Genomic DNA, 21,437 nt, shown 5'->3' on the forward strand with positions numbered 1-21,437 from the left:
TTTTGATTTTTGTCTGTTTTGTCTTTTTTGGCAGTTTTGTCTGTTATTATTGCGTTTAAAAGACAATAAAAACTTTATAGGCATTTAGAGAAGAATTTATTTGCGGAAAATGAGAAATTGCAGAAATAACAAAAAAGATGCAGCGCTTTCAGACCTCAAATAATGCAAAGAAAACAAGTTCATATTCATAAAGTTTTAAGAGTTCAGAAATCAATGATTGATAGTTTTTTATCGCAGTTTTTTTCATGCGTCTTGGCATCAGGTTCTTCTCCACCAGTCTTACACACTGCTTTTGGATAACTTTATGCCTTTACTCCTGGTGCAGAAAAACAAGCAGTATAAATTCAATTATAGGATTAATAAACAAAATTGCATTACTTTGGGCCAATCAGAATGTTATTTTATGTGGAATTCTACCTCGTCATATATGAATATAAATGTTTTTTCTTACTTTTTTTGTACTTTTTGATTGCAGCTTTGTCTATTGTTTATTATTGTGTTTAAAAGACAATAAACATTTGATTGCCAACATCTAATCAAGCCTAGTTGAGGGGTATAGCTTATAAAGAGTGTAGATACTTATATACATATTGGACTTATTCTACTTATTTGTGTATTATTGTAATTTATCATGTAAGATTTTTGATTCAGTCACAAATGAAGCGCTGTAGAAACTCTCTGGCATTTTAAAGAATTGAAGCATTGAAGTGTTTTTGGGCCGCGAGGGCCCGCAGCGTTTTCTTTTTCACGGCTCTGATTCAAGGACGTCTGCGATTGTTGGGAATTGTTCTGAATTGTTCAGAATTGCCGCTCGCAGTCGTTCAACTGCGTCTTATTCATAAATACAAAAACGCAGGAAACAAAAAAGTGTGAAGATTTTGGCAGTTGTGCTACTAAAAGCGAGCTGTCGAGTGCACCCCCCCCCCTTCAGCCAAGCCACCCACATGATTTTTTACTCTGCTGCTGGCAGCCGAGGCGACACACACTCAAACACACACACTCGAACACACACACTCATACACACCGAGAGACAGGAGAAGCAAGCAGCGGGGCGAATAAGCCCTTCGTGCTGAATTTTCCTCAGTGTTCCTTTTCTTCTCGAACTTTTATCTTTCTCACACTCTTTTCTCACTTTTTTTTTCTGTTGTTTTGAAGAAAACAACACAAAAAAACAACAACAAAAAAAACACACACCATCGACTTTCACTACAGCACACAAAGGTCACCTGTGTCACCCGGCGAGTGTGTCCCGGAGATAAGATGGTCTTTTGTAAAATGTATATAAAAGTATATTGAGTTGGAGTGTGACATTCAGTGTGAGAACTGGGACAGAATTAAGCTTGAATAAGTTAAATTAATAAAAAAAAAATAGCAAACCAGTTGCCTAAGAATGTTATAGTATTATATACTAAAGAAAGTTTTTGGGTTTTTTTTGTTTATTTAATTTAACTAAAAATAAGATTAAAAACTCATAGAAAAGTAGACGAAAAAAGAAATTGCTATAAAGTGAGGAGTTAACAGCTCAGAAAATTGTTGTTGCTGATCTTCCTCAGTGTTCCTTTTCTTCTCTAACTTTTTACACTTTTTTCTCACTTTTTTCTGTTGTTTTGAAGAAAACAAACAAAAAAAAAACTGAAAAAACACACACACACCATCCACTTCCACTACAACACACAAAGGTCACCTGTTTCACCCGGCGAGTGTATCCCGGAGATAAGATGATCTGTTGTAAAATGAAGTATATTGAGTTTGAATGTGAGATTTTGTGTGTGAGAATTTAGTAATGCATACTAAAAACTTAGATTTTTCATTTGATTTAACTAAAAATAACATTAAAAACTCATAGAAAAGTAGACGAAAAAAGAAATTGCTATAGAGTGAGGAGTGAACAGCTCAGGAAATTGTTGGGGCTGATCTTTTCTCAGTGTTCCTTTTCTTCTCGAACTTTTATCTTTCTCACACTCTTTTCTCACTTTTTTCTGTTGTTTTTCTGTTGTTTTGAAGAAAACAAACAAAAAAAAAACAGAAAACACACACACACACACACACCATCGACTTTCGCTACAACACACAAAGGTCACCTGTGTCACCCGGCGAGTGTGTGCCGGAGATAAGATGGTCTTTTGTAAAATTAAGTATAAGCCTTAAAATGTTAAATCGTTGTATAGTAAAAACTTTGATTTGTAGTTTTTTTTTCATTTAATTTGACTAAAAATAAAGGTTAAAAACTGAAAATTAGATGGAGAAAAGTGTGTAAAAATGTATTAGTGACGATTATGACAAATAAATTGTGCTTGCTCTTACAGCCTACAACATAAAGTGCAGACAGTTCATTATAATACTGTACATGATCTACAAGTTTACCAAAGGTGGTGTCAGAGACGCAAAGACATGTCCAATATGCTAAAGATGGTACCAGAAGGCAATAGAAAAAAAGTTTAGTGTTGTACTGGACAGTGCTGTATAGTACTGTGCTACAGAATAATAATAATAATAATAATAATAATAATAATAATAATAATAATAATAATAATAATAATAATAAAAACACTCACATACCTACCGGATAAGAAACTTTATAGAAATTTCTAGAAATTCAATAATCCAATATTTGTATTTATTAAATTTATCTAGGTTTTATTGGACAATTGTGTTACCAGTGTTGTTTGTCGATTATACAGTAATGTTTATATATCACTAAATATCTTAAAGTTATATTTTGATAAACAGCGCACTTGGAAAACCATCATTCAAAATTCTGTGCAGCTCAAGACTTAAGGCTCAATCCCTGTCTTGTCTGTATGGCTCTAAAATAATATCACGATATTTCATGGTATTTTCACGACAACGATACTCTTGACCATATGACAAAACACTGAATAAAAAAAGAAAAAAAAAACATTTCAAGAATACACTATTGCAACAAAATAAAAACAAAATTGTACTATTGCATGCGATATGATATGGCACACCTCTAACTGAGATATTAAAAAATACATGGATTTTATCAGATTTGTAACAGAAGTCAATGATCCAGAATATGAATCATGTTATTAATAATGCTCTCCTCCAAATATCTCCATATATCCAGGATTAAAGTAAAATAAATGATACTGAACAGCTATAATCTGTCTCTAGTAGATATATAATGGGAAATGAGAACAGTGTTGATTTTATTTTTCTTAAAAACAGCAAAAAAGTAGTACACTGATGTGATAATTAGGGGTGGGTGATATGGCACCATATTTCAAGATATAATATCGTTCACAATATTTTAAAATGTTGGCGATATATAAAATGTTGGATAAACACTTATTTGTATTTGCTACCTAATTCAATACGTGCCCCTTAACCTTTTAATTAAATGTCTTTAATATTAATCTACAATGTAGAGAATCAATTAAATAAGGAAATAAAGAAAAGTATATACTGTACATACACTCTAAAAAACAGAGGTACAATATCAGTACTTTTTTGTACTCAAAGGTACACTCTTCATAATTGTAGCCTCAATGGTACAATATTGGTCTTTACAGGGTCAGATTTGTTCCCTCTGAAGTACAAAGTAATTTCTAACAGCAATAAGTACAAATTTGTAACATTTAACCAACCAAAAGGTACATTCAGTATTCTGTATCACTGCACTAATAAACAATATATATTTAAATTGCACATTTTTTATTTGAAAGCCAGACAATTTTGGATCATCAAGTTTTTGAGCCATATTCAGTTGATGATAATGTTTATAATCTTTTAATTTTTACTGGCACAAAAACCATGGGTACAAAAAAGGACTTTCGCTGAAAGGTACTTTTTTGTACCTCAGTATAAGGTACAGCCCCAGCGACAAGCTTTGTACTCTTTTAAGTACAAATCTGTACTTACTTTTCTTAGTGTGTAGTTTATTCAACTGTATTTAACTCTGTATTCTAAAAGCAGGATCCATACTGCAATACTCTTCAGTACAATTTAATCACAGTGGGTCTTCCTGTCTGCACCTATTCCCTGTTTTTCAGGAGTTAAAGTGTAGAATAAAAGAACGGAGAGCGCTCCTTTCTTCCTCCTTTATTCCTTCTTTATTCCTCCTTTATTCCTGTGGCTCCTGCGCTGGGTAGCGGTGCCCTCTCCTCTTTGTGGCGTTGTGCCCTGAGGTGCGGTGGCACCCTGGGAGCTCGGCATATGCTGCTTAAACTGGTTGTGGGGATTTAGCTAGATTAGATCTCCCGATTTGAGTCCGCTCATGCTAGCGATTTGCCTGGTGGATCATCGGGTCACAGATAATGGATTTGTGCTTTGTCACACGCTTAATGTGACAAAAAAAAAAAAAGAAAAAAGGAAAGAGGCTAACTGAAATATATAGAAAGCTATGTTACAGAAATACGGAGATAATATATTTAGTTTAAAAGGCAAAAATTAACAATGTAATTAATAATGTAGTTAATAATTTCTGTAGCACTGTATTGCTTAACATGTTAATATTTTTTTATAAATCCATTATCTGAGAATTCTTAATTATCCAAAGTTTAATGTATTTACAATACAGTTTATATTTCACCAAAAAAAAAAGGTTATTGTGACACTGACAATATAAAACAGTGTATTATCTCTCCAATAAACTCTCTCTCTGTCGCTGTCCAATCAAAAACAGTTATCCTTATTTTATTTTTTTTTATCAATTTTAGTTTAATGCACTGTTTAAACAAATAGTGACAAAATGTCTTGAAGAACGGACCAATAAAAATTCTCCAAAATCACCTGAAATTAACTGAGAGGGAAGTCAAATGAAAGTCAATCTGAAAAAGAGTTTATCAGGTTTAAAAACTACACTATTCCATATGTGTCCCTTAAATGTTTTAATATCTTAAAAAAAAAAAGAAAAAAAGAAAAGAGACTGAAATATACAGAAACTGAAATATACAGAAAGCTACGTTACAGAAATATGGATATATAGTTCAAAAGGCACAAATCAACAATGTAATTAGTAATGTAGTTAAAACCTGTTCAAAACATTTATTGTGCTATCATTTCTGTAACACTGTATTGCTTAACATGACTATATTTATTTATAAATCCATTACCTTGGTATTCTTAATTATTCAAAGTTTAATTTATGGAAGTATTGTGTTATTGCTTTACAATACAGTTTATATAATAAAAAAAATAGGTTTTTGTGACAGTGACAATGTAAATCAGTGTATAATACAACTCTTATTCTCTCTCTGTCGCTGTCCAATAAAAAACAGTTATCTTCATTTTCTGTCATATTTTAGTTTGGTTTAGATGTACTGTCCCCTACACTGTGTCCAAATGTCTCAAAGAATGGACCAATAGAAATTGTCCAAAATCACCTGAAATAATTTTACATTCACTTCCATATGATTTCCATCTCAGTTAATCAGGTTTAGGTACTACATAATTACATATGTTTCCCTTAATGGTTTTCAAGTCTTTAAAAAAAAAGAAAAAAGAAAAGAGGCAAACTGAAATATACAGAAAGTTATGTTACAGAAATATGTATATATAGTTCAAAAGGCACAAATTAACAGTGTATTTAGTAATGTAGTTAATAATGTGGAAAACTGCTCAAAATATTTATTGTGCTATAATTTCTATAACTCTGTATTGCTTAATATGTAAATATTTCTTTATAAATGCATTATCTGGGTAATCTTAATTATTCAAAGTTTAATTTATGGAAGTATTGTGTTATTGCTTTACAGTACAGTTTATATAATAAAAAAACAGTGTATTATACAACTCTCATTCTCTCTCTGTCTCTGTCCAATCAAAAACAGTTATCCTTATTTTTGGTCTATTTTTAGTTTACTACACTATTTGAACACACAGACTGATCCTTACACTGTATTAAAATTCCTTAAAGAATGGACCAATAGAAATTCTCCAAAATCACATGAAATAAACTCTTTTTATATTCACTTCCATTTAGGTACAACATAATTCCATAAGTGTCTCTTATTAGAAAAAGGAAAGAGGCAAACTGAAATATACAGAAAGCTACAGAAATATGGATATATTTTAAAAAGCCCAAATGAACAATGTATTATATATATGAAATAATGTATTTACTATTATTGAAACCTGTTCAAAAGATTTTTGTGCTATAATCTCTGTAACACTGTATTGCTTAATATATATATATATATATATATATATATATATATATATATATATATATATATATATATATATATATGTGTATATGTTTATTAATAAATCCATTATTACTATGTAATAGTAAAGTAAATAGTAAAGTTAAAGCAGAAAGGAAAACAACAATTTCTGCATTTTCTTTCATAAACAGCAGTGACTTACAAACAAAATAATTGCGATATTTCTGGTATGATATTAGTGCTGTTATAAAAAAAAAATAAGTCAACTCTGTTCATCAGCAGTGTTTATATTTATTAATGACGTTTAAATATTTGTATTTCCTAATATTTGTATTCCATTGTCTGAGTATTCTTATTCATCAATGTGTTCAATCAAGTTGAATGTGTGGAAGTATTGGATGTATTGCTTTACAATACAGTTTATATATTGTGATTGGTCTAATATATATTTTTACACAATATAAGACAGTGTACAACTCTCTGTCTCTGTCGCTGTCCAATGAAAAACAGTTATCTTTATTTTTTGTGGGATTTTAGTTTACTACACAGTTTGAACACACAGGCTGATCCTTGCACTGTACTAAAATATAATAAAATATACTCTTTTTTTTTACATTGACTAATCTGATAATCTGAACAAAATTTTACCGTTGTCCGAAGCTTTTTTGTTTTTTACAACTTAAATATTCTAAATGTATTTTTTGTCTTGCTTTTCAAATTAAATGTCTTTGTTCGTTATAGGTTATTATGTTTATTGTATATGCTATTCTTGTCTTTTCATTTATTTGTCCAAAAGTTATTTGTTTGAGATGTATTCGGTTCCTGAATTTTTGATGCATCCCGAATATATATATATATATATATATATATATATATATATATATATATATATATATATATACCATGATGCCCCATCAGACTTGTGTGTCAGAGTCCAATGCAGAGAGAAGTATAGTAGTGTGTGTGCGCGTCTATCTGCCTCTTTGTTTGTGTGGTGGGTCTGATGGCAGCTGCTGGTTTGGAGGGTCTGCAGGGATTTCAGCCCTGTGTGTTCACACAACAGCTCATCCCAAGACTCAGAGAGAGAGAGAGAGAGAGAGAGAGAGAGAAGGAGGGATGGAGGAAGAAAAGGGTTTGAGGGAAGGGGTGATGCCAGAGAGAGAGGGGGGGGGGGGGAGAGACTGGGGTAAAAGGAGATGAGTAAGGAGGGGGTTAATTTTTGAAGACAGTAGAGTGTATGTGTGTGTGTGTGTCATAGAAAGGCAGTAATATATAGAATGAAACATTTTACTTTATTATCACTTTAATGTTAATCACATTTTTTTTAATTTGACAGTCATTTTTGAAAGCTGCAATTTAGATCTGTATTTGTAGGTGCATAGGTGCATAGGGGGCGGGGACAGAGTGTGTGTCAGTCAAAAAAAGAATATATTTAATTAAACATCACTTTATCGTAAATAAAAAATTTGACAGTAATTTTTGAAAGCTGTATTTCAGGCCCGATTTTAAAGATTTATAAGGGGCAGGCTTAGAATCACCCAATAAAAACATTTGATTGGTCCTGGACTCATGCAAACAAATGCATACATGTGTTTGTCTGTGTCTGGAATAAAGGAATAAATCATCACTTTAATGTAAATCAAAAATTTAAAAAGTAATTTTTGAAAACTGTAGGTTTGTAGGATTTTGTAGCTGTGTAGGTTTTTGCATTTGTCTGCAAAAGTAACAGACTGACTTTAACATTATCACATTAAGATTAACATTAACAAATCAAAAATTGTAAAATTTGACAGTAATTTTGGGAAAAATTGTAGGTTTATAGCATTTTGTAGCTGTGTAGGTGTCTGCATATGTCTGTACTAAAGGAACAGACTGACTTAAACATTATCACATTAACATATTATCACATTTAACAAATCAAAAATAAAAAAATGATAGTAATTTTTGAAAATTGTAGGTTTGTAAAATTTTGTTGCTGTGTAGTTGTCTGTGTGTGTGTCTACAAAAGAATTAGATTCACTTAAACATTGTCGCATTTTATTTATAATTTTAACATATTATCACATTTAACAAATCAAAAATTGTGAAATTTGAGTCATTTTTGGAGGATGTATTAGTACAGATTATGTATGTGGACATTGTTGGACAGTCGTAAAAAAGTAATGGATATAAAATAAAAAATACTACTACTACTACTAATGCCTACAAAAGTGATATATTGAATTCAACATTTTTACTTTAACCTGAATCAAAAATTAAAAAATTACCATATTTGAGTATGGAGGCTGTAAGTTAGGCCTGATTTTGGGGGTGCATACAGGACGATGTGTGTGTGTATATATGTGTGTGTGTGTGTGTGTGTGTGTATTAAATTTATACATAACCTTAACATCAATCAATAATGTAAAAATTCGACAGTAATTTTTGGATTCTGTGGCTTAGGCCCGATTTTGAGGTGCACAGGGGAGGTGGGGCTAGAACCCATTCTAAGCATCTGATTGGTCCTGGATTGTGCATTTGTGCTGACTAGCTTGGAAGTTGCTAATTTGGCAAAGTGCAGAGCCAACCCACTGAGAGATTCACATACAACCCTCCCTCTCTCTCTCTCTCTCTCTCTCTCCCTCCCTCCCTCTCTCTCTCCCCCACCCATTCAGCCCTTGAAGCGTGCGTATTGGTCGAGCATATTGGGCGACTCGGTGCCAAATAGGTGGGCTCAGGCTGGCGCTGGCACACTCGCGGGCGCTGGTGAGGAAAAGAACGCTGGGAGAGAGAGAGGGAGCGAGTGAGTGAGTGAGTTGGAGAGAAAAAAAGGAGGAAAAGAGGAGCGTCAGGCGGGTTGGCCGGTGGATGAACGAGCGCTCGTCCAACATTGATTTCGGTCCTCTGTTCTCTCTCTCTCTCTCTCTCTTTCTCTTTCACGTTTTTTTTTTTTATTTCGGCTCTTCATTCGCTCTTGCTACCCCTTGTGGTTGTCCCGTCTCTCTCTCTCTCTCTTTCTCTCTCTTTCTCTCACCCCATTCTCTTTCTCTATCTCTCACCCTCCCTCTTTCTCTCTCTCTTTCTTTCTCTCTCTCTTCCACGAGATCTGAACCAAGATCACTTTTGCCAAACGTTTTTCTCCTGGTTAGAATGCGATATTCCCGCACTCTACTTTCCGATTTTTTTTCTTTTTGCATTTACGAACTTTTTTATTCCTCAAAATTTTTCATGCAAATCTAAATTTTGTATCATTTAGAACTTTTCCTCTCATTTTTCCTTTTTCTTTCTTCTTTGGCACAAAAAAAAAGAATGTAATTTTTTAACTCAGATCCAGCTCCATATTTATTCTGCTCCAATTCGATTTATTTCTCCTCCCAGCGCTGTATTTAGTATTTAATATTTTGTAATTAGTATTTTAAGTAAATTGTATTTACTCAGCGTAGAGATAATTAGGACATGCCGCTCTGAGTAGAGCCAAGAAAGGATCCGCTTGCCTTTTTTCCCCCGGTTTCGTTTATTCTCAAGTCGCAGTGCAGTTTATGATGAAAGTGCGAAATGGTAATTACCTTCATTTTCTGCTGCTTTTTTTGTGTTGCATGTCTTGCCTCGTGTTTGTCCGTGATTGTGCAGTGCTGTGGTGAAATGTGTTGCACGGAAAAAGTTGGAAAGTGATGAAAGATGCTTGACTTTTATTTTTTTTTTTTGTGCTTTAGTTCAGTTCACGGCTTTAAATTGACATTTCACATAAAATATCACATATTACATATTATTTCCAGACAGTATAGAATTCAGCATTTCTGTAAAATGTTAGATAATACAGAATAGTGAATTTCACTTAAGTACCAGACACTATAGCACAGTGTCAGTATATTTTAGTTCACAAAAAAAAACAGACCCTGCACAATAGTGAATTTCTATAAGATACCATTAAATACAGAATAATGCATTTCACTTATATTCCAAACAGATTCGAGACAAATTTTAGATCATACATAATAGTGATTTTTACTAAAATACCAGGTAGAAGAGAATAGTGTATTTCACTAAAACACTGAAGATTAATAAGAAATATTACATGTCTGTAAAATGTTAAAACATAAAACATAAAACATGATAACACAGAATATGGTATTTCAATTTTATATTTCACTAAAATACAAGATAACAACACTAGTAATCTTAGTATGTTTTACTGAAACACCAGGAATAATAGAACATGATACAGAATAGTGCATTTCACTAAAATACAAGAAAACTGCAGAGCAGTGCATTTTCCAAAACACCTAATAGTACCTAATAATGCATTCTAGTATTTTATTTTTTATTTTTTTATTAGAAAAGAACAGAACATTGCATTTCACCAAAACATCAAATATAGCATGGAGGTGAATTTCTGTAAAATGGCTGATTGTACTTATATAATAGTACATTTCCCTAAAATATCAGATAAATTGTGCATTACTGTAATAATCAGAAGAAAATAGTGCATTTTGTCAAAAATATTAAACAGTACAGAACAGCACATAGTACTAGTACACTAGAAAGTACAGAGTAGTGCGCTTCACTAAAATACAAGAAAAGTATCGAGCATTTCCCTAAAACACTAGATAGTGTGGATTTTATTATATATTTTCTATTCTGCAAAACACTATATATAATTTAAGTATATAATAGTATATTTCACAGAACTAATAGATTGTAGCAAAGAAGTGTATTGCACTAAAACACCAGACAGTTCCAGAATTGTGCATTTTTGTAATAATCAGTAGATAATTGTGCATTTCCTTAAAATATCAAACGGCACAGAAGAGTACATTGTACTGAAACACTAGAAAGTACAGACTAGTGCATTTCACTACAATACCAGACAGTACTGAAAAGTGCATTTTCCTGATAACACTAAATAGTACAGAATTTTAACAGTCTGTAAAATGCCAGAAAGTGAATAGTACAAAATATACTGAATTTCTCTTTAATGCCACTCAGCACATTTTAATACATTAGAACACTAGAAAGTACAGAATAGTGAATTTCAGTTAAATAACATATAGCACAGCATGTTTTACGCACTGTACATTACACTTAAATAACAGACAGTACAAAATTAGTGTATTTGCATAAATTAATTAATTAGCAATTGATAAAACATAACAGCACATTGCATTAAAACACTAAAAAGTATTGTGAAAGAATTGTGAATTTCCATAAAACATCAAGTGATACAGTATGATGCAAATTTAACGTATTAATTAATTTATAAGCATAAATTGAGGTAAAAAAAAGAAGCAAATCCGAGTTTACCTGATTAAAATTTTGTTAAAATTAAGATTTTAAAACATTGTGTAAAAAGAGAGTTATGTTTTTTTTTATTATTATTAAATGGATAAGAATGAATCAGTAATATATGCATTAACAATGTGTCTACCGTAATTTTATAGAATATTATATTTATATGACAGGACCTTTTGTGGAGCAATATTTTAATGTATTTATTTGTAATAATAACAGTGTATTATGGATCACACTATATTCTAAAGTTGTTTGACCCTTAACCCCCTCTCTCTCTCCCTCCCTCCTTCTCTCTCTCTCTCTCTTTCTCCTCGGCCCTCTTTCTCTCTTCCAGGATGAGTTCCATCCCTTCATCGAGGCGCTGCTGCCGCACGTGCGCGCCTTCTCCTACACCTGGTTCAACCTGCAGGCGCGCAAACGCAAGTACTTCAAGAAGCACGAGAAGCGCATGTCCAAGGACGAGGAGCGTGCCGTCAAAGACGAGCTGCTGGGCGAGAAGCCCGAGATCAAGCAGAAGTGGGCGTCTCGCCTGCTGGCCAAGCTCCGCAAGGACATCCGGCCCGAGTTCCGCGAGGACTTTGTGCTCAGCGTGACGGGCAAGAAGCCGGCGTGCTGCGTGCTCTCCAACCCCGACCAGAAGGGCAAGATGAGGCGCATCGACTGCCTCCGACAGGCCGACAAGGTGTGGAGGCTCGACCTGGTCATGGTCATCCTGTTCAAGGGCAGCCCGCTGGAGAGCACGGACGGCGAGCGGCTGGTCAAGTCGCCCCAGTGCTCCAACCACACCCTCTGCGTCCAGCCGCACCACATCGGCGTCTCCGTCAAAGAGCTGGACCTCTACCTGGCCTACTTCGTCCAATCGCCAGGTCAGTGCGCCACTCGCCACGCGTTCCTTCTTTAGCGGGTAGAACAATAACTCAGATAAGGCTGGGCGATATTGGTCACAAAAGTATTAGAACACATTTACATTACACTAAAACACCTGACGGGTTTTTTTTAAAAGCATTCCCATTCTAAACCCAATAACATTAGTGTGGAGTTGGTCCCCCTTTTGCAGATCTTTTACAGCAGGTTTAGGCATGTATGATGACCCATTTTAAACCAATAGGCTTTGTTATAGCATTTATTCCCCCTTTATAACAAGTATTGATACACCTACACAATTACACATTCTCAATCTGAACCCATAGTCATCAGTGTGGAGTCGGTCCCCCCTTTGCAGCTCTTACAGCAGGTTTGGACATGTATGATGTCCCATTTTAAACCCAAAGGTTTTGTTATAGAGTTTATTCCTCCTTTATAACAAGTATTGATACACGTACACAATTACACACTCCCATTCTAAAACCATAGTCATTAGTGTGGAGTTGGTCCCCCTTTGTGGCTCCAACAGCAGGTTCCGACAAAAGAATTAGGACACACACAAGAATGTGTTTGACGTCCCATTCTAATCCTATAGTCATCAGTGTGGAGTCGGTCCCCCTTTTACTGCTCTCCTAGCAGGTTTGGACATGTATGATGTCCCATTTTAAACCCATAGGCTTTATTATAGAGTTATTTCCCCTTTATACCAAGTATTGATACACCTACAGTACACAATTACACCCAAAGGATTTTTAAAATGCATTCCCATTCTAAACCCAATAACATTAGTGTCGAGTCAGTCCCCCTTTTGCAGATCTTTTAAAGTAGGTTTGGGCATGTATGATGTCCCATTTTGTTATGGAGTCATCCCCCCTTTATACCAAGTATTGATACACCTACACATTTACACATTCCCATTTTAAACCCATTGTCATCAGTGTGCAGTCAGTTTCCCTTTTTGCAGATCTTTTACAGCAGGTATGAACATGTATGATGTCCCATTTTAAACCCAAAGGCTTTGTCATAGAAGTATTCCACTTTACCAAGTATTGATACACCTACACAATTACACATACCCATTTTAAACCCATAGTCATCAGTGTGGAGTCGGTCCCCTTTTGCAGCTACTACAGCAGGTTTGGACATGTATGATGACCCATTTTAAACCCATAGTTTTTTCTTATGGAGTCATTCCCCCTTTATAACAAGTATTAATACACCTACATGATTACACATTCCCATTTTAAACCCATAGTCATTAGTGTGGAGTCGGTTTCCCTTTTTGCAGATCTTTTACAGCAGGTTTGGACATGTATGATGTCCCATTTTAAACCCATAGGCTTTGTTATAGAGTTGTTCCTCCTTTATGAGAAGTATTAATACACCTACACGATTACGCATTTCTATTTTAAACCCATAGTCATCAGTGTGGAGTCGGTCCCCTTTTGCAGCTACTACAGCAGGTTTGGACATGTATGATGACCCATTTTAAACCCATAGTTTTTTCTTATGGAGTCATTCCCCCTTTATAACAAGTATTAATACACCTACACGATTACACATTCCCATTTTAAACCCGTAGTCATTAGTGTGGAGTCGGTTTCCCTTTTTGCAGATCTTTTACAGCAGGTTTGGACATGTATGATGTCCCATTTTAAACCCATAGGCTTTGTTATAGAGTTGTTCCTCCTTTATGAGAAGTATTAATACACCTACACGATTACGCATTTCTATTTTAAACCCATAGTCATCAGTGTGGAGTCGGTCCCCTTTTGCAGCTACTACAGCAGGTTTGGACATGTATGATGACCCATTTTAAACCCATAGTTTTTTCTTATGGAGTCATTCCCCCTTTATAACAAGTATTAATACACCTACACGATTACACATTCCCATTTTAAACCCGTAGTCATTAGTGTGGAGTCGGTTTCCCTTTTTGCAGATCTTTTACAGCAGGTTTGGACATGTATGATGTCCCATTTTAAACCCATAGGCTTTGTTATAGAGTTGTTCTTCCTTTATGAGAAGTATTAATACACCTACACGATTACGCATTCCCATTTTAAACCCATAGTCATCAGTGTGGAGTCGGTCCCCTTTGCAGCTACTACAGCAGGTTTGGACATGTATGATACCCCATTTTAAACCCATAGTTTTTTCTTATGAAGTCATTCCCCCTTTATAACAAAATATTGATACACCTACAGTATACAATTACAATGTTTTTTTAATGCTTTCCTGTTCTAAACCCATACACATTAGTGTGGAGTCGGTCCCCCTTTGCAGTAAGCTCTAACAGCAGGTTCTGACAAAAATATTAGGACACCTACTGTACATATTTGATTTAATATGGAGTTGACCCCCTGCAGCTTTAGTAGCAGATTTGTACAAAAATTTTGTGACACCTAAAAATGTTAGCTAAACCAGTTTCATCCTATTTCTTTACATTTCAGTCAGCTCTGTAGCTCCACCCAGTTCAAGAGCCTAAATTAAGCCAATAAGAGGTGTATCACAATACTTTTGTCCATGTAGTGAATTATAATTGTTGCAATACTATGTCAATGTTGCAATATCAAGTTAATATAGCTATATAGTAGAATATAGTAGAATAAATTAATTGAAATTAAGTTGTGGTTTACAGGCAGTTCATAACAGCGTCTTAAAAATGTAACATTTATTTATTTATTGGTTGATTTATTTATTTATTTATATAGAACAAGTATGTTGTCACTAAAAGTCACTAAAAATGGGAAAAAAGCAATAGCTACAAAGATTAATAGAACTTAAGGACACTAACAATATTATAGTCGATGTATCGCCCAGCTTTGTGTTAAATTCAGGTCAAATAGGGTCAAATGAAGTTTTTCCACTAAGGCTTTCCTTTCTTCTCCTCTTCCCTGTTTCTCTGGTTCTACATAAGAAATACATTAAACCATATATAATTACATACACAATGGACACACACACATACAATTATATTATAAAATTTGATTGAGGCTGGTATTCAGTTACTTTTAACTGAGTTAAATGGCATTTAATTGGATGTAAAACAAAAAAGTTGCATTTTTTTGTCTGAAATATATATTGTAAAATATAAAACAATGTAATTATAATTGGAGTAAAATAATTGATATGGGGCAGATATCATTTAAGAACAGTGCACATTTCTTTTATATGTATACATTATTATTATTCTAACTTAATTACTGCCATACGATTTAAGTTTATTAGACAAGAAAAAAACTGCTTAAATATTAATATACACGCATATTATTGGTATTATTGGTAACATTTGTTCATGCGATCAAGTAAATTACATTTAAATAAATAAAATAAGTGAAAATGTTTAGTGATCTACAAGCTTTTGATTCAGTGGTGATGATGCATCTGTGTCCTAATGCATACTTTCCTTACTTTTCTACAGTCACATGACTCACAGCACTGTGATTTATAGCATGTTTCTGCTTAAAATGATCTTATTCTGTCGTTTCTGGAGTGAAAGTAATTGAACTGAGCTGCAGTGGGTTTAGGGTGGTTCTGATCTGGCTGTTTGATGCTTCTGCAGAACCTCAGTTCGGTTCTCAGGCTATGATTCTTCATGATGTGAGCGTGATGATGATTAAAGCAGAACCACACTGATTAAAAAACACTACTGACTGTGTGTTTCCAGTGAGGGCTTCAGAGAGTACGCTCCGAGTGTGTGTGTGTGTGTGTGTGTGTGTGTGTGTGAGAGCATGCTGTTGTACTTGGCCTGATACCTCTGTGTGTCGTGTGTGTGTGTGTGTGTGCCCACTATCTCATTGGCAGTGTGTTTCGGAAATGTGTGTGTGTGTGTGTGTCTCTCTTTTTGTGTGTGTGTGTGTGTGTGTGTAGACACTGGTGTGGTCTCCTCAAACATTCACAGCCAGATATCACTGCTCACGTTTCCCGCCAAACACTGTCTCAACACACACACACACACACACACACACACACACACACACACACAAGAAACACACAGTCTCTCATTATGACTGGAACTGACTTTGTATCACTGCTGCCGCTGGATTTGTGTTAGTGTCCGTTTGTGTGTGTGTGTGTGTGTGTGTGTGTGTGTGTGTGTGTGTGTGTACACTTAATTTAGTTAATAACTGATTAAGAGGAGCTGAATGAAGTATGACTGTATAAAGGTCATATTGTGTGTTTATTTCTCCTGTATATTCAAGCCGTATCACAATAACACATAAAATATATATTTAAAATAACTTGAAGTAAAACATTTAATGTATAGTTCTGTGCATGAATGTAAATTATTAAATTATCAGACTATTTCTCTGGGAGTCTCCACATTTAGCTGTTGGTTAACAAATGAATAATTATATGAACTGGAAATATGATTATTTTCCTACATATATAATGTATTATATATATATATATATATATATATATATATATATATATATATATATATATATATATATATATATATGTTACAAATATATACAGTTTATATATACAGTATGTAATTTATGTACAAAAAAATATATATATATATAAATAAAAATATATATTCCAAGCAATAGTCTTTCTATTGGAGTTAAAAGTAGCTGGAGTTATACATGCATTTCTTTCCCCCTTTCAACAGCTTTATGTTTGTTTATATGTGTTATAGATATACAATATATGTGTATTAACGAAAGTCAGTGTAGTGTTTTTATTAATTATCAATAATAAGGAGCTACAAGGATAGACCTGTCAATTTAATATTTTTTTACATAACTAGAATCTGGCGGGTGTCCTGTTTATTATATATATATATATATATATATATATATATATATATATATATATATAAATATAAAGCTTTAATAGACAACTTAACTAATCCAATATACTGGGGTCCTGATGAGAGCCAGTTCCATCATAACGTTTTTGATGGTCTTTGTGGCGACTGCACTCGAGGATACTTGAAAGAAGTACTTGAAATGTTTCAGATTGACTGATCTTCATTTTTTTAAGTCATTTTTTTCTTTCATTTTTTATTTTTTTAATTTTTTGAGCAGTTCTTGCTATAATATGGATAATATACATTTTGTTTGCTCAAATTATGTAGTAAACTTGTAAACTAGTAAAAATGGAGATTTTTCATTGGACAGCAACGATATGAATGTTACAGATTGTTTGAATTTGAATTTGAATTAAATAAAAAAAAAATTAAATGCAACATTCTAGAATGTTACAGGAAGCTGCAGAATGTTTGAGTTCTTTTATGTTTGAATTTAAATTTGAATTTGAATTTAAATTTGAATTCAAACATAAAAGAATGTTGCTTTTTCTTTGTTTATTTATTTATTTTTTCTTCAGTTGAGATGAGGGGCCGTTATTATTTACACACAGTGTGAATAACAATGAGCTGATTGTACGCGTGCCATCAAACCATTACTGAGCTTCAGTACGACGGAGTTAAACACTGCAGCCGGTTTCCAGCACAGCAGTGCCCGCCATGCCCTGCCTGCCCCACCCCCCCCCCCCCCCCTCTCTCTCTCTCTCTGTTGCTCTCTCTTTCTCTCTCTCTCTCTTTAACTCGCCCGCTCTCGCGCTCTGTGGCCGGCAGCGGGGCTGGCTGCTGTGCTGCCCATTCAGAATGTTAGCTGCTGCCTTTGCTGCTGCCATTCACACTCCTGCTGCCCCTTCTGCCACTTCTGCCGTCGCTGCTGCTGCCGCCGCTCTCGCTGCCACTGCTACTGCCACTGCTGCTGCCGCTCTCTCTTATCTTATCAGGCTAATCCAGCGCACCCCCCGCCGCTTTTATCGGCCTCCAAATAGCCGCGGCCGAGGCTGGCACCCCGCGGGAAGCCATGCGGGACCCCAGGGCCTGCAGGAACACCGTGCCAACATCTCACCAACTACTCCAGCTCCACACACACACACAATCATACACACTTCTACACACTGCAAAATTTTATAGGCCTTTCTGCTGTGTGTGTGGAGGTGATTATATGTTAAAAGTCCTGATTCTGAAGTTATATTATATAATTATATTCTTATATTTTTTTTTATTACAAATTTATTTTGAGCTTCTTTTATTTATTTATTCATGTATTCATTATTTCTGAGTGTGTGTGTGTGTTTGTGTGTGTGTGTGTGTGTGTGTGTGTGTGTGGAAGTAATTAAACATTAAATACATTCTGAAGGTATTTGGGATTTTTTTGACTGAATTTGTTTGTTTATGAACAATTTTTTAATAATTATATGAAAAGAATAGTGTGATATTATTATTAATAATTTTATTAGACTATTATATATTTGTTATTACATATGTTATATTTTGTTTATATATACATGTTGTGTATTTCTCAGTGAAAGTGTGTGAGAGACTTTTTTTTCTTATTTTTCAGTGGAAGTCAGTTAATTTTTGGAGCATTTCTATTGGTCTGCTTATTATAAGACTTTGAATCAGTTAAAAAAAAAACTATAGATATCAATTTAGTAGCAATATCTGTGAAAAATATAAAAATGTTCATGTAGGATTTATTATTCTTTACATTTTAAAAGTAGTATTTGGAATGTGACCTACAGTAATACTTAACATTAAATTTAGACAAAATCCTAAACCTAACCCAAAGTTTATTATCATAATGTGTGTGAGTGTGAGTGTGTGTGTTTGTGTGGTGCTGATTAAATGTTAAAAGTCCTGATTTTTTGTATGATTTTGAATGAGTTGTTCTGGTTTATGTGTATGAGGTTTGTTTTTAATGTAATTTAGTTGTTTTATTTCGGTTGTTTATATCAGTGTAAAAATATTTTTGAGAGAGGAATGAAAGCCTGCGCGAGTGTTTTTGTTAGTGGTGAGAGAGCGAGAGCGTGAGTGTTTTGCGTGTTGCGAATGCCGAGCGCTGCGCTCGCGTTTGTTTGTTTGTTTGTTGGCTGCGCTCTTTGTCGTGCCGATTGTTTATTTCTTTTGTAAACATTTTGTTTAGCGCCGTTAAACGCGGCCTTCATTGTCAGTCTCGCAGAACGAGCTGCGTCTGTGTGCCAGAGAGAGAGAGAGAGAGAGAGAGAGAGAGAAAGAGAGAGAGAGAGAGAGTGAGAGAGAGAAAGAGAGAGAGAGAGAGAGAGAGAGAGAGATAGCGGCAGGGCGCTTGAGCTGCGATTGTTCTGGTTGGCACAACCTCAGCGCCTTCGGTGTGGGAAGATGCTTCTTACTCCAGCTTTGTGTGAGAATCGGTGTGTGTGTGTGTGTGTGTGTGTGTGTGTGTGTGTGTGTGTGTGTGTGTGTGTACTACTATGGTGGAACACTCTCAGGCTACACTTTTCATTTCATGATTTTTTTTTTTAACTTAGAAACACTTTTTTACATACTTATAAGATCTCCAGTCTCCTATTAAACTCCATTTATTACATTTGAAATATACAGCTCTGGAAAAACATATAAATGATACGTTTCTTTGATTTTACCAAATTGAAATCCTCTAGAATATAATCAAGAGGAAGATGGATGATCACAAGCCATCAAACCACCAAGCTGAACTGCTTAAATTTTTGCACCAGGAGTAAAGCAGCATAAAGTTATCCAAAAGCAGTGTGTAAGACTGGTGGAGGGAGGAGAACATGATGCCAAGATGCATGAAAACTGTGATTAAAAACCAGGATTATTCCACCAAGTATTGATTTCTGAACTCTTAAATCTTTGAGAATATGAACTTATCGTATTTGCATTATTTGAGGTCTGAAATCTCTGCATCATCGACATTATTTTTATTTGGAATTTGGGAGAAATGTTGTCTGTAGTTTATAGAATAAAACAATAATGTTCATTTTACTCAAACATAAACCTATAAATAGCAAAATCAGAGAAACTGATTCAGAAACTGAAGTGCTCTCTTAATTTTTTTAAACATTTCTTTCATATTAGGTCCATCTCTCAGTACTGTTTAAATTAACATCAAATGTAAAAAAAAAAACACATTAGAATATATTAATATTTAAATATTTTTTTCTTGAACCTTAACTTCAACCAAAAATATAAGCCTTACTAAAAACGTATTGAACAAAGCTTCATTGAGAATCAGTTCATACAGTACTTTCACTTAAGTGTGGAGCTTAAAGAACACTTTCACTTCAACTTAAGGCTCTTTTTTAATAGAAAACTTCATTAATTTAACCCAACTCTCGGTCTCTAGTACTTTATACATGTCTGGCTGGGATATGGGTCAGAAAGTACCAGATAAGGACATTATTATTATTAATAAAAAAATAAAAATGTAATTTTTTATACGTTAATACTGTAAAGCTTTGTAGTGTAGAGCAGGTCCGGCCGGGTCGTTAAGTGTTGTGAATATGTAGAGGAATAAAGGAATAAAGGAGTAAAAGTGTAAAGGAGGGTTCAGGTTCAGATCCAGGCGTTTAGTCATGTTTGGATAGCTGTACTCTTTATTAGCGGTGTATGATGATGTATAGACATTATTATTATTATTATTCTCCCGTATTATAAAGCTGTTTCTGGTTAAATCCGCCGCACAGGAAATGTGCAGTCACACCGCTGAGGAGGTGTGAAATGTGCGGCTTCGGCCATTTTACCATTTCTCCTCCACATCGCTCCTCCATCGCTCCTCCACTCCTCCCAACCCTGCCAAAAGCCCATTCTGCAGCTCTGCAGAGCCCAAAGAGAGAGAGAGAGACACAGAGAGAGAGAGAGAGAGAGAGAGAGACAGAGAGAGAAAGACAGAGAAAGAGAGAGAGAGAGAATGATGGATAAGGAAATTAATTAGAGACACTTGATTAATTTTTGGGAGAGAACTCAGCTCCTTTCTGCTTTACTGAGCTCATTTACTCAGTTAAAAACATTCCTGTAAGAACTATTAGTGACTTTTTGTCAGTAACTCCGTTCTTCTGTTACTAGAAGAAGAAAAGGTGGGATTCAGGTGCATTATAAAAACACTTTTCTGATTTTTACTTGATTACATTTTTCTAAAGCCAAGCATCATTTTCGTTCCACATCACAATTATGTACTCAATAAAATCCATTTAAGTTTGGGGTTATAAGCTGACACAACATGAAAAAGTTCTAGGGGTATGAATACTTTTGTAAGCCAATGTAGCTCTGTATACATCATCACTTAGGGAAAAAAATAAGCAAATATGAATGTAAATATGTATTAGATTGGGGCAAGTATGTGTATGCATGTTTGTAGT

General features: G+C 34.4%; 1 protein-coding gene across 8 annotated transcripts in view; it reads left to right on the forward strand.

Annotated features, from left to right (window-relative positions):
* nfixa (nuclear factor I/Xa) overlaps positions 1–21,437 on the forward strand; it is a 189,875-nt gene that overhangs the window by 73,508 nt on the left and 94,930 nt on the right. For 7 of the 8 annotated variants that reach the window (XR_007427942.1, XM_049469463.1, XM_049469469.1 and 4 more), the window contains one exon: positions 11,734–12,265. Coding sequence is in view for 7 of the 8 variants with exons in the window: in XM_049469463.1 (XP_049325420.1) it covers positions 11,734–12,265 (532 nt within the window). In the remaining variant the exon portion in view is untranslated. Of the gene's footprint in view, positions 1–8,756; positions 9,669–11,733; positions 12,266–21,437 lie in introns of those variants that run through there. The other variant, XM_049469467.1, reaches the window with a different exon arrangement.

Source organism: Astyanax mexicanus, chromosome 21, assembly GCF_023375975.1.
Source record: "Astyanax mexicanus isolate ESR-SI-001 chromosome 21, AstMex3_surface, whole genome shotgun sequence".
Taxonomy (NCBI): Eukaryota; Metazoa; Chordata; class Actinopteri; order Characiformes; family Acestrorhamphidae; genus Astyanax; species Astyanax mexicanus.